Consider the following 14,435-nt stretch of genomic DNA (forward strand, 5'->3'; position numbering starts at 1 on the left):
GAGGAGACTGAAGGGTCCGATCAGGTCTTCCTGAAAAACTGACAGGCGGACCTGATCAGACAGCCTGTGTGAAAGGGGCCTTCGGCTGTGTGGCTGTGGCATGGCAGGGATATGAAGGAGAAAAAAAAAAAATATATATATATAATTTTTTTTTTTTTTAAATAAATAAAAAAAAAAGAAATTATTTTTTTAAATAATTTAAAAAAATAAATAATAACCAGCAAAGGTAAGTGGACAGGGGGATGAAGCCTGCAAAAACTTCTGTCTCATCTCCTCTTGGGAAGGAGATTGGCAGGCATTGAGAACAGGCAGGGGAAACAGAGCCATTAGTGACTGCTTGTCAAACTCCCGGCCACCACAGAGGGCGCCAGTTACCTGTTGGAAGCGTCTCTCACTGAAGAAGGCCGAAAAGCCGCGGCCTCAATTATTGGATGGTGGGGTAGTCCGCGCACTCGGGGAGGGGGGTGGCGCAAAAGAGACAGGACATCTCCTGCAGTGCACCCCAGGCCGCCAGGTCCCTAATTCTAGTCGCCAATGCGACCTGGCGCCCGGGTTTGTCGAACCCTGATATATAGTTATATAGTTTTTTATTTTATATATATATATATATATATATATATATATATATATATATATATATATATATATATATATATATATATATATATATATATATATATATATATATATATATATATATATATATATATATATATATATATGAAAAAGTCCACAGGGATTGCTGCACAATTCTTTCTTTATTGGAAAGATATCCAAAGTACATACCAGTACAATATCATACATGTATTTCTGTATGAGGAAGGACGTTAACCTTTGAGTCCGAAACGCTACGATTGAAATACTATGATATTGTACTGGTATGTACTTTGGATATCTTTCCAATAAAGAAAGAATTGTGCAGCAATCCCTGTGGACTTTTTCTCTTGTATATATATATATATATATATATATTATAGCCTGTGGGATGGCTTGATTGCTTTGCACACGATCTCAACAAACCATTGCTGTTGTGCTGCTCACCAATCTTTTGAAAAAAAAAAAAAAAAAAAAAATATATATATATATATATATATATATATGCAACTTGGGTGGGGTTCCCCTATAGCAAGCTGCTTGCTGTGGGGAACTTGATGGGAAGGAGGGGCTTGGAGCAACAACGAGGGATCTGAGAATAGGAGGATCGGGGCTGCTCTGTGCAAAACCAACTGCACAGAGGAGGTAAGAACGTTTGCAAGTTTTTCTGAGGCTGCTTTGTGTCTTCCTTGATGTAACTAGTCTTAGATCATTTGATTGGTTCGCAGCATCAGGGCATACATTTGAGTGTTAGGCCCCTTTCACACTTGTGTGACTTGAAATTGCAAAGTTGCATGACAAGTCATACCCCATGATTTCCAATGAGTACCATTCATATCTGTGCGGCTTCAAAGCCAACCTTTGGTTCAACCTTGATGCGACTTGAGGTCCATAGACACAGGCATTACTTCAAGTCCATTTAAAGTCACTGCAAAGTCGCGCGGATTTCAGGTCGCACAAGTGTGAAAGAGACCTAAGGCCATTCTATATGAACCCTAAAAGGTCCTTGACTTTGCTCCTTTCCATAAAGTTCACTTACTCCATTAACGTTCCATGGTGGGTGCTATCCCTGCACAAACCTGACCGAGAGCTGGAAAAGGGTACGAAGGGTTACCCTCACATAACGTGTGTCCAAACACTGTATGACATATGAAAATTATGAGTAGTGTGTTCGTACTATTTAGAGCAGCCCTCAAACTTTCCACTCGCCTACTCGCATTTTGCGAGTGGAAAATTATGCATTGCGAGCTACTGCCAGGGGAAGAGAGGAGAGGAAAGCCGCCGAAGGATTGGATAATGTCAGCGGCGGATCATCCCGCTCAGCTTTAATTGTAATGGCCGGGCGCTCGCCGACACACAGTTCCATCTCCTAGCGCGGCTTCTTTGATAGACAGAACACCTGGCCAACCAGGACGTGTTCTGTCTATCAAAGAAGCCAGGCTAGGAGGCGGGACTGTGTATGTCAGCGAGCGCCCGCCAATTACAATTAAAGCTGAGCGGGATGATCTGCCGCTCCGACATTATCCAGCAGGACTGATGGAGGGGTTCAAGCCCAAGTTGCAAAAAATCGGCAGTACACCGGTACAAGGTAGGGTGGGATGGATGGATGGATGGCTGCTCTGGCTGGGCGTCTGTGTCATGGGAGGTGGAGGGGCGCTGCCAGGAGTGTTTCTGTGACAGGAGAGAGCGGGATGTGCTCTCTCTGTCTTCTTGCCGGGCTTCACACACTCCTGTCAGATCGGGACTTCTCCCCTGAGTCAGAGTGGAGGAGGAGCGGAGGAGAAGACAATTAATTCCTAAAGCTTTGCACGGACAGCTCGGGAGAGATGCGGCTGCAGAAGGGGAAGAAGATTGCGGCTCAGGAAGGACACTGAATGTCAGATCGGGACTATACAGAGTTTGTTATCCCCTCTCCTCCGAGTCAAAGCAAGAAATGTGGAAAGGGGGCGGGTAACAAACTCTGTATAGTCCGGATCTGACATCCAGTGTCATTCCTGAGCTGCAATCTTTTTCCCCTTCTGCAGCCGCATCTCTCCCTCCAGCTGTCCGTGCAAAGCTATAGGAATAGGAATCGGCTTCTCCTCCGCTCCTCCTCCGCTCTGACATATGAAGAGGAGGATCACAGAGCGATGTATCTGGTATCACAGGTGCTGTATCTGAGGTCTGTGACATGCTGGAGGAAAGGGTGAACTACACTGGGGTACAAATCTTATCCTGTCACCTCCCAAATTCCCATCTCAGCACAGTCCCCCCCCTCCTAGCACAACCCCCCCCCATCTCAGCACAGTCCCCCCTCCTAGCACAACCCCCCCCCCCATCTCAGCACAGTCCCCCCCCCCTCCTAGCACAACCCCCCCCCTCCTAGCACAACCCCCCCCATCTCAGCACAGTCCCCCCCCCATCTCAGCACAGTCCCCCCCCCATCTCAGCACAGTCCCCCCCCCCATCTCAGCACAGTCCCCCCCCCCCATCTCAGCACAGTCCCCCCCATCTCAGCACAATCCCCCCCTCCTAGCACAACCCCCCCATCTCAGCACAGTCCCCCCCCCCCCTCCTAGCACAATCCCCCCATCTCAGCACAGTCCCTCCCCTCCTAGCACAACCCCCCCATCTCAGCACAGTCCCCCCCCTCTTAGCACAACCCCCCTCCCATATTGATCCCACCTAGAAGTAATCATCTTCTCCCCGCCCCTCATGCTACAAATTCTCTTATTCCAAACCCCCCCCCCCCCCCGGGACAATCCCCCAAAAAGTATTTGTACTAGGAGGGGTGGGGAGAAGATGATTACTTCTAAGTGGGATCGATATGGGGGGGGGAGCGGGGTTGTGCTGGGATGGGGAATTTGAGAGGTGACAATATAATATTTCTTCTAGCAGGGGAATTGGGGGGGGGGGGGGGTGCTAGGAGGAGCGATTCGTGCTGGGGGGTGAGGATTTGTGCCAGGAGTGGGGATTTGGGGATCGCCCTTATAGAGATTATTGGAATGGGGTGGGGGGATGGATTTGTGCCAGAACAGGAAGTCTTGGGGCTGTTAAAAAGGGGTATTGGGGGGGGGGGGGGGATAGTTGTGCCAGTAGGAATAATGGGTTTTTTTGTGCTAGGGGGAAAATTTTGATGGGGGGGAGGATTTGACGGGTAGGATTTTTTCTAGGAGGTGAAATTTGGGGGGGGGGGGTACTAGGATGGTGATTTGGGGGTTCCAGACCCTTGATGGGCACTGATTAGGCTGCACTGATGGGCACTGAAAACGTTGTTATTAATATTTATTTTTGTAACTTCTGCATTAATGCAAAAACATTTAACAGTATAATTTTATGGCGTGTTTAGGGGCGGAATTAGGGGCGGGGCAGGGTAGGAGTTGGGTGGGGCAACTGGTGGCGAGTAACCCTTAAGGCCTGGCTAGTAGCTCAGGACTTTAAATTTTGAGCCCTGATTTAGAGTAGATGGCATTACTGATTCCAAGCCAACTGGACAACGTCCATTCACATTACTTGCCAATCAATACTACTGACCCTGCCCCCCTTCCAAGGCATCCACAACTTTCGCTGTACTCGTTGGATAATCGTTTGCTCCTTTGCCAGGGCTGAGATTGGTGTTCTTGCACAAACTCCACACACATCAGCTGTGTTACTCCAAATTAGAGACGAATATATCTGTTTTCCAAAATAACCTAGGAGTATGGAGATGGGCAACTAAAAGACTGAGTAAAGTCATAAACACAGTGCATAAACCACAATGAGCAAATTACAGTTTGACTAACGATCATGTAAATAAGAACTATATACACATGTGGTCTTGGAGTAAAAAAATAACCCAAAAATTACAGTGGCAAAGATCTTATGGAAGGATATGAGGAAGGGAAAAGAAAAGCGAAATAGATGGCCGAGACTGAAAGGAGGGAAAGCGAGACTGAGTCTTACACCACACCCAGAACCAGAATAATTATAAATATAAAACAATAGGGAGGCAAGCTGCCCCATGGAAAGGCCAAAGGCTACAGCCATGAGGGTCTCGTATGCCTCGTTTCGTTCGGATCGGTATGGTATGGTTCGGAGCGGTACACATTGCGTTTCCACTGCCAATAGTACCCTTTCATGATAGGCGTGGTGTAGCAGGAAAGCTGTGATAGAGGATTCTCTGTCAACCAATCAAAGTTCTGCAGAGTATAGCTCCACCCTGTTGGTACGGTGCTAATGTGCTTGGTACCCCAACGAAAGGGTACCAAAAAAGTGGTACGGTTCTGAATTAGGGTACCATTCATAATGAAAACGGCATAAATAGCGTAGCGTACCGAACCTTACCAGAAAGCTCAGTGGAAATGAGCCAATAGGGGACCACCAGCGAGACCTCGTCTCCACCTCCTGTAGGGGGACAAAGATGGTGCTGATGCATTATTACTGTTGGGCGGTAGCATCTCCTTGAGGGTAGTGGATATTCCAAATTAAAGCACATAGCCACAGTGCAAAGTCAGTCCAACATCTCCAGACCACCTATGGAAGGATTTCCATCACTCTTCCACAAAAATAAATCCTTTGAATAACATATTTAGTATTTGCCACCCAGCGTACGTTCTATATACGTACGCTGTGGATATACCAGGATCGTGGCTGCAGTCATGATCCTGGTATAAAAATGTGCAGCACTTCACTCTCCCACCGCCGTTACACGGCTGTAATTGCAGCTGAATTCTGCTGAATCCACTGAAACTTAAGCCCTGGCTTGACAAAATAATTTAAAATTCCTCTGCGATGGGTGGAAAATTATCGGTTGAACAGTGACTGCTTCATGTTAGTGGAGTTCCACCCAAAAGTGGAACTTCCGCTCATTTGCTTCCTCCCCCCCCCCCCTCCGGTGCCACATTTGGCACCTTTCAAGGGGGAGGGGGGAACGGGTACCTGTTTTTCAGGTACCCTTCCCCACTTCCGGGAGGCGGCGCCGTCCCTCGGAAGTTTGGCCCCTCCCACAGCTGAGCCAATCCAAATGCGCAGCGAGCATTCACATTAGAGACCCGCCCATGAAGCCGCAAGGCTTCACTGCCGTGTTCCCTTAGCGGCAATGGTGGCGGCAGCACCCGACAGCCAATGGAAACATTGGGTGCAGTGCCGGGACTGCCGACATTACTGGACTCCAGGACAGATAAGTGTCCTAATATTAAGTCAGCAGCTACAGTATGTGTAGCTGCTGACTTTTAATTTTTGGAGGGGGAGGGGGTGACACTGTTGGGGTATTCAGCAGCCTGAATACAGGTGCCTACAGCAGAGTTTCCTCCATCCATGTTTAGTGTGGATGGAGACATTTATTGATTTCTCCAAAGGCTGAAGGAGAAAAAACCATACATGTATGGCTAGCCATAAACCTTTAGATTTCCCCTTCCACATTTAAGGCCAGTACACACGATCAGAAAAGAGAAAAATACCACTTTCAAAGCGATCGTACGGTAATTAAATCATTCGTACACAGCTTTTGGTCAAAATTATCCGAAGGGACAAACACAAAAATGTTTTGCGTATAATTTTCATTTTAATTAGTACAGCTTTCATCCGAAAATACAATACGAATGCATTACTACATGACTTCCAAATTTTTATTCTGTCATACTAGAATTTTCGTGCGTTAGTAACCTTTTCTTTTTTGATATGAAGGCCAGCATGCAAAAAAAAAAAAAAAACAGATGATCATTTTGTCCGATAATATCAACGTGTTTATCAGGCTTAAACTTGGAGAAATGAAATCTATCCATAGCTGCTGCCAGCTATAATGTTTGGGTATTTGAACAGCCGCAGGTGCCTACTGTCCAAACAGTGACTGCATAAAGCCAGGAATACTTGAATCAAAATTTGTCCGGTTCTTGTACAACCAGCCTGTCGGGTTTTCGCTTTTGTGCCTGTTGGGTTTTCACTTTCGTTCGTTGACCGACACAGCTCCTGATCTTCATAACCATTGGGTTATACTGCCACCTACAGGAGTAGGACACTAGGCAGAAAAAGAATCTGGCTGCGCCTATGGGCAGTCCCAGGGGCTATACTCCCTCTGCTTAGTTAGGAGTAAGGACCTAGTTCCTTGCTGGGATCTCTGGTCCTGGCAAATTTATTCTTTTTATAGAATTTTTTTTTTCTCCTGGTTTTTTCTGTGATATTTCTGCAGGACTGGGCGACGGGCTGGATAATCTAGATCCAGTGGTCACCCCAGTCTGGCCAGCGAGTGCGCGCTCAGACCTCAACTCTGCGCTAGGTTGGCCGCGACATAGCCCCACTGGACGGTCACATACAACTGGGTCGCGGCCAGAGTCAAAGCGTTCCTCCTGGCTGACAGCCTCCAATTTCAATGGCAAGGGGCTCTGTCTGGAGTGGTGCCCATCTGGTATGGGAAGTAGCTGACTCCCCCCTGGAGGGTTTTAGGGTGGACGTGGCCCCTCCTTCCCATCGGGCACCCACTTTCATCTGTCCCCCATCCCACCTCCCTCTCCACTAATGCTGGGGCTGTGTGGGAGGTCTGGGTCACCTCCTGGGTGGGGGCAGGACGCTATGCTAGTGATGGTGGCCAGGGGGGTGCGCCCCCGGCAACTGGACGAACGGCTGTGTGTGGGGGGGGGGGGGGCATAGGCATAGCTTAGCCGCTTCCGGACTGCGGCCCTCCTGCTCGAACCGACGTAGGTATATATCGGTCGCGCGCCTGCAGCTAGGGGGCGAGTGCGCTCCCACCCATACTCGTCAGCGGGGACTCCGATGCACGGAGCAGGCGCCTCGAATTGCCGCCTGTCACCCGCGATCGCTCCCCGCTGAGAGAACGATCCGCTATTGAAAAACACAGTTGAGCGTTTCTCTCTGGAATGATCAGAGCTCCTGTAATCCTTCTATATAGGAACACAGTTCTCTATGATCATTTCACAAGCCACGCCCCCATACAGTTAGAAGCAAGCCCCTAGGTACACATTTAACCCCTTGACTTACTGTGTTAACCCCTTCCCTGCCAGTGTCATTACAGTAAGAGTGCATATTTTTAGCACTGATTACTGTAGTAATGTCACTGGTCCCCCCCAAAAGCGTCAATGTCAGTCAGGGGTCCAATCTGTCGCAGTCCCGCAAAAAATCACAGATCGCCACGATTACTAGTAAAAAAAAATAAATAGAAACGACCTAAATCTTTCCCGTAGTTAGTAGAAGCGATAATTTTTGCGCAAATCAAAATACGCTTATTGCGATATAATATATTTTTTTTTTTTACCAAAAATATGTAGCAGAAAACAAATTGGCCTAAAATGTTAAAAAATGTGGGCACAGACAGCAAAAAACGTTCTAATCCCTCTCCACTCTATCCAAAACTAAAAAAAAAAAAAAACTTTTGCTATTATACTTTAACCGCCTCCCGCCGTATAATGGCGGAGCAGGGCGGCTCTTGTTCTTGGTGGACGACATATGACGGCGCCCAGTTTAGCCACAGTCGCGTACCTGCGGAGCCGCAGCTTTTTACCCATGTTATCAGCTGTGTCCTATCACAGCCAATCCTTTGTAAACAAGGAGATATTGTTTATTGGCTCTCCTTGCCTCACACTGACACAAGGGAGACCTGTATAGCTAATTAGGGCACTGATAATTAGTGCCCTGAAAACAACGCAGCCCCAGCAGCGCCACCTGTCAGTTCCCATCAGTGGTACATGTTAGTGCAGCCTCAGTGAAGGAGAAAAATTACTTATTTACAAAATTTTCTAAAAAAAATTTTTAGCAAAAAAACCCAGCTGTGATTAAATACCACCAAAATAAAGCTCTATTTGTGTGAAGAAAATGATAAAATATTTGGGTACAGTGTCGCATGACTGCGCCGTTGTCATTCAAAGTAAGAAAATTGCCTTGGCAGAAAGGGGGTGAAAGTGCCCAGTATTGAGGTTGTCAAAGATTGGTGAGCCAGGCCGTGCCAACATGGCCACTCATAGTTCAAAGTTTGGCCGAATCAGCCAGAATTCAACCAGTTTATGGCAGACTCCTAGATGGTTTACATATACATGCTTTATTAGTTTAACAGTGGGAAGCCTTCATGTAAACATACAGTAGGCCATACAGTGAGGCCTAAAATATTTCAGACAGGCAGCTTACAATTAAGAGAATCCTCAATAAAGTAGCCAGAAAAGTATTTTCTGGATGTGAAGCACAGTATGCATTATAATGAACACTTTTTTTTTTTTCAGGCTTTTTTATTTTATTTATTTTAGGCTTTTTTATATTTTTTTTAGGCTTTTTTATTTTATATTTTTTTTTTTTAGGCTTTTATATTTTTTAGGCTTTTTTATTTTATATTTTTTTAGGCTTTTTTTATATTTTAGGCTTTTTTATTTTATATTTTTTTAGGCTTTTTTATTTTATATTTTTTTTAGGCTTTTATATTTTTTAGGCTTTTTATATTTTTTTAGGCTTTATTTTTTTAGGCTTTTTTATTTTATATTTTTTTTAGGCTTTTTTATTTTTTTTAGGCTTTTTTATTTTTTTTAGGCTTTTTTATTTTTTTTAGGCTTTTTTATTTTATATTTTTTTAGGCTTTTTTTTTTTTTATGGGCTATTATATAAATTTTATAATAGCCCATCAAAAAAAAAAAAACCAAAAGTGTTCATTATAAATGCATACTGTGCTTCACATCCAGAAAATACTTTTCTGGCTACTTTATTGAGGATTCTCTTACTTGTAAGCTGCCTGTCTTGAAATATTTTAGGCCTCATGCACACTGGGCATTTTACAGCGGCTGTTTTTAGCTTCAGGGAGCCAGTAAACTCCCCAGCATATTATCCTATGTGTCCATGCACATAAAGGCTTTTATCAGCGTTTTTTGGCACGGGCGTGTTCAGAACCCCCCCCCCCCAGAACTTCTGTGTTTGAGGAGTTTTTCAGGTATAACAATTATAAAATGCGGCTATCCTGCAATTTTGTGTCTCAAGCTTTTGTGCAATTAAAGTTTTGCTAATAAAAACGCTAATGCAATTAACGTGGCAAAACTCACATTTTAATCGCTTTCGCTACAGGCTTTTTTTTTATAACGTCCAGTGTGCATGAGGCCTAAATGTACATTATACATATATATATATATATATATATATATATATATATATATATATATATATATATATATACACACACACACACACACGTTTTTAGGGTTACTGGTGGGGAACCTCCAAAAAGACAGGTGTTGCTTTTTGTTATTTTTGGGCATATAAAGCACAGCATGCATTTTGTATCAAACCTGCATTTTTAAAATGTAATATTATGGAATGTATTTTAATACTTCATTGTTCATTGAAGATTCTTTTATTAGAAAGCTGCCTGTCTTGAAATCCATGAATGTGCTAACAGCTTTGTGTGTTTTTTTTTTTTTTTCTTTGCAGATTTTCTATTTTGTACATTGTTTTGTATATACTGTATATGATGACTTCGGTGGGAAATGAACGTACCCGGGGCACTCGGGAAAAAACACAGATTTCAACTCCACAGACACAACCACAGAAACAGGTACAGGTAGGTCTTCCCAGCTGGATCCGGGATACCAGTCTTTCTTTTCAGGATAAATGCACAATCCACAACCCTTTTGTGGTCTCTCCCACCAGCCTCCGATTTCATGTTGTTTCCGCTGAGTAGTTTGAGACTAACTGTGCGACAGTTGTCGTCTTGGCAGCGGATTGATTTTCATTGCATTGTAAATGAGGTGATTGTCAACCAGGGGATAATATCCTGCAACTAAAGCTCATGTATATTGAAGAAGAAAAGAGTTTAATCTTTCATAGGCAGCAGCGAGCGGTCAGCAGCTTCTGCCCTAAATTAGAACTGTGCTGTCACACGAACATTCCTTCTCAATTGAGGGAGGAAAAAAAGCAGAATTTCCCTTGGGGAGAGATAGAAGTGATTGGAATAGGTTTTCTAATTTTCTATTTCTTTCCACTGAAAAAAAAATGTCTTTTGGGGACAACCCTCAATCATCAAATTTTACCTGCATCTTGGAACTGGCATGCAATTCATATGGGGGGATCTTTAACCACTTGACCTGTGGAAGATTTACCCCCCTCTTTCATGACAAGGCCATTTTTTTTTGGCGACACGGGATTACATTACTTTAACAGACAACTGTGTGATCGTGCGACACCCAAATTTGTAATTTTTCCCACAAATATAGCTTTCTTTTTGTGGTATTTGTGTTTTATTGAGCTATAAACAAAAAAAACCCGATCAATTTGGGAAAAAAAAGTGTATGTATGTATGTATGTATGTGTGTGTATATATATATATATATATATATATATATATATATATATATATATATATATATATATATATATATATATATATATATATATATATATATTTTTTTTTTTTAACTTGCTGCTATAAAACCTATATAATAAAGAAAAAAAATTAAAACCTATTTTTTACATAAATTTAGGTCTATGTATTCTGTTGCATATTTTTGGTAAACAAAATCCCAATAAGCATAAATTGATTTACGCAAACATTATAGCACCTACAATCTATGGGATATGTGAAAGAAAATAGGTGCGCAGTCCTGAAGTGATGAGAAGTGAAGTGAAAGCAGCACTGAAATTTGAATTAAACGTGAGAGGATGGCAATATAGGAAACATTACCAAAGTGCGCTAACAAATAATGAACCAAGTGTTCAAAGGTACATGGATAGTATCCGGATTTATACCAAAATCATATGCATTCAGTCCAAAACAAAAGTGCAAAAACTGTGAAAAAGTCTTTCTTTTCAAATTGGAGTGAAGGTAAGGGAGTGTTGGGAGGTGGGTGGGGCCTCGTCCCAAAAAATGATCCAAAGTGATTCTCAGTGGCCTGATATACACATATGGACACCCAGTGTTAGGAGTGGACTCTTACCACAATGTGGAGAGATGTGAGCATGTACTTGGTTGTGTCTAGAAGTCTCCAACTGATCAAGCTGGCAGGGATGGCTCTCGGAATGGACCGGAACAATCAGCTGCTTCCGAAGTGGGGAGAGATCTGTAGGCTTCCAAGCAGGGGGAGATGCCAAAACAGAGCAACCCAGAGAAAAGAAGAGGACTATAGTGCATTACCTTCGACTTTAATGATAAAACGAATGAGGGTACACTTACACATTCCGGACGAACAAACAGCAAATACAGGGCGGTCGCGGGTGTCTGCAGTACAAACCGGGACCTATGACAGCACGGCTGGGGGTCTGGGTTGCTCTGTTTTGGCATCTCCCCCTGCTTGGAAGCCTACAGATCTCTCCCCACTTCGGAAGCAGCTGATTGTTCCGGTCCATTCCGAGAGCCATCCCTGCCAGCTTGATCAGTTGGAGACTTCTAGACACAACCAAGTACATGCTCACATCTCTCCACATTGTGGTAAGAGTCCACTCCTAACACTGGGTGTCCATATGTGTATATCAGGCCACTGAGAATCACTTTGGATCATTTTTTGGGACGAGGCCCCACCCACCTCCCAACACTCCCTTACCTTCACTCCAATTTGAAAAGAAAGACTTTTTCACAGTTTTTGCACTTTTGTTTTGGACTGAATGCATATGATTTTGGTATAAATCCGGATACTATCCATGTACCTTTGAACACTTGGTTCATTATTTGTTAGCGCACTTTGGTAATGTTTCCTATATTGCCATCCTCTCAAATCTATGGGATATATTTATGGATTTTTTTTTCTTTCTTTTTTATACTAGGAATGCCGGAGATCAGAGACTTCTAGCGGGGCTGCGATATTGCAGCAGACAAATCGGACACTGACACTTTTTTGGAACCAGTTACACTACTATGGTCATTAGTGCATAAAAATATGCACTCCCTGTACTAATGACACTGGCTGGGAAGGGGTTAAACATCTAGGGTGATCAGAGGGTTAACACTGTGCCTAGCTAGTGTTTTTGTGTACTCTGTTAGGTGTTTTTACTAAGGCAGGAGATGGATTTTGTTCCCTGCTTTGCAGGAACACATCCATTCCTTCCCGTCTGTCAGATCTGCCTTGTTTACGTAGGCAGATCTCAGCTCTGTGTGTATTTCCAAGGATTGACGGGTACAAGCGGACATTCAGTGCCCGGCACCCGCAGATTGGCTTCTGATGTGAATAATTACAGCAGAAGCGGCCAACTCGGAGGCGCGCCCCCTGCAGGCGGAAGTGCAGAATCCCATATATATGATTCTGCACAGGAGAGCCGCTCCCAGAAAACATTTGATGGTGAACTAACATTGTACACCCTGCCCAGCTGTCGTAGCGATCCAGGGATTTGAAATCCCTGCTCCTCTTCTCTCTGCAGGCTTTCTGAGATGAAGCAGAGGGTTGCTCTGTGCCATAGCCGACCATTGAATTGCTGTCATCCATCCTGGAAGCACTTCTTTGAAAAGAATGGGGATTTCAAATCCCCCTGGACTGTTACATGGGCTACATGGACATTGACAACAGGGATGGAGGTTAGGAGTGAGGGTGTTGCAGCGTTTACCTTTTTTTGTTGATTTTGCAAAGGTTAACTTTAACCAGTTAACGACTTCCCTGTTTTAGCTTTACTGCTGCACGGCAGCCGTTCTGTGCAGAATCACATATATATATACATGGAGACAGACTGGATGGAGCTCTACCTGTGTAAACAATGCAGAGCTCCATCCTGTCAGTGGGGACATGCTGGATTTTGTATCCCTGCAAGGCAGGGAATAAAATCCAGAATATGCCTTAGTGAAAGCAGCACACTGTACACATAAAAACACTGGCTAGAAACACATTTAACTCTTTGATCGCCCTAGATGTTTAACCCTTTCCAAGCCGGTGTCCTTAATACAGTGACTTGGCACTGATCACTGTATGAGTTTCACTGGTTCCCACAAAGTGTCAGATTTTCTGCCACAATATCGCAGTCCCGCTAGAAGTCACTGATCGCCACCAATACTAGTATAAAAAAAAAACTACAGTATATATACCATGGCTTGTAGACACTCTGTTTTGCACAAATCAAACAATATAGGCCTATTGGAAAATTTCTTGCTAAAAAAAAAAATGTAGTAAAATACCTATTGGCCTAAATTTATGAAGAAATTGGATTTTTTTTAAATAAAAATTTTTCCAAAATTGTCGGTCATCTTTTGTTAAGGCTACATGGAACTTTACAGCTAAAGGACGTTTAAAACATCCGTTGTGTCGTGTTTGCAGTCGCGTTTAGCGGGCATTTGTGCTCAGATCAGTTTTTAGAGGTCAAAAAATAATTCCCCTTTAAAATGGAAAAACGCAAGCGCTAAATGCGGGTGATGGCGTTTGTTTTGCGTTTGAAACGCCGGTAAACACACGTTCTGACCTGAACGCAAATAGTTGCTGTGCAAAAAACGACACTGAACTCAACTGGCTCTAAATGACTGTAAACGACCCTGTGTACATGGACAGATAAGATAACATAGAGGAGGGTTCAGGGGTTTCTGAAAAAAATGCCCAACTGCTCCAAAACGTCCGTTTACAAGTAGCAGTGTACATGAGGCCTAATAGCGCAAAAAATAAAAACCACTGAGGTGATCAAATTTCACCAAAAGAAAGCTCTATTTGTGGGAAAAATTACAGATTTTATGTACAGCATTGCATGACCGCGCAATTGTCAAAGTAACGCAGTGCTATATAGCAAAAAATGGCCTGGTCAGGAAGGGGAGTAAATTTTCCAGTCAAATGGTTAAAGCAGAACTCCAGGCATCAAAGTAATTGCATCTCTCGTTCTCCTCATCCTCCACCCCTGCCGCTTTTTTTGTGGCAATGTAGTGTAGTGGTCACATGACCACTCCTGTCCCATTCTTTTCCTCCCTGTGTTGTGGTGGTGGGAAGGGAGCAGTGGTGGCA

The 14,435-nt window shown here is 43.8% G+C and overlaps 1 protein-coding gene across 12 annotated transcripts in view; it reads left to right on the plus strand.

Moving 5' to 3' along the window:
• Positions 1-14,435, plus strand: part of UBAP2 (ubiquitin associated protein 2) — a 152,501-nt gene that overhangs the window by 48,511 nt on the left and 89,555 nt on the right. For all 12 annotated transcript variants that reach the window (XM_082267235.1, XM_082267231.1, XM_082267240.1 and 9 more), the window contains exon 2: positions 9,967-10,096. In XM_082267235.1, coding sequence (XP_082123361.1) covers positions 10,004-10,096 — 93 coding nt within the window. In that variant the 5' untranslated portion in view covers positions 9,967-10,003. The remainder of the gene's footprint in view (positions 1-9,966; positions 10,097-14,435) is intronic.

Source organism: Pelophylax lessonae, assembly GCF_965119305.1.
Source record: "Pelophylax lessonae genome assembly, chromosome: 1".
NCBI lineage: Eukaryota > Metazoa > Chordata > Amphibia > Anura > Ranidae > Pelophylax > Pelophylax lessonae.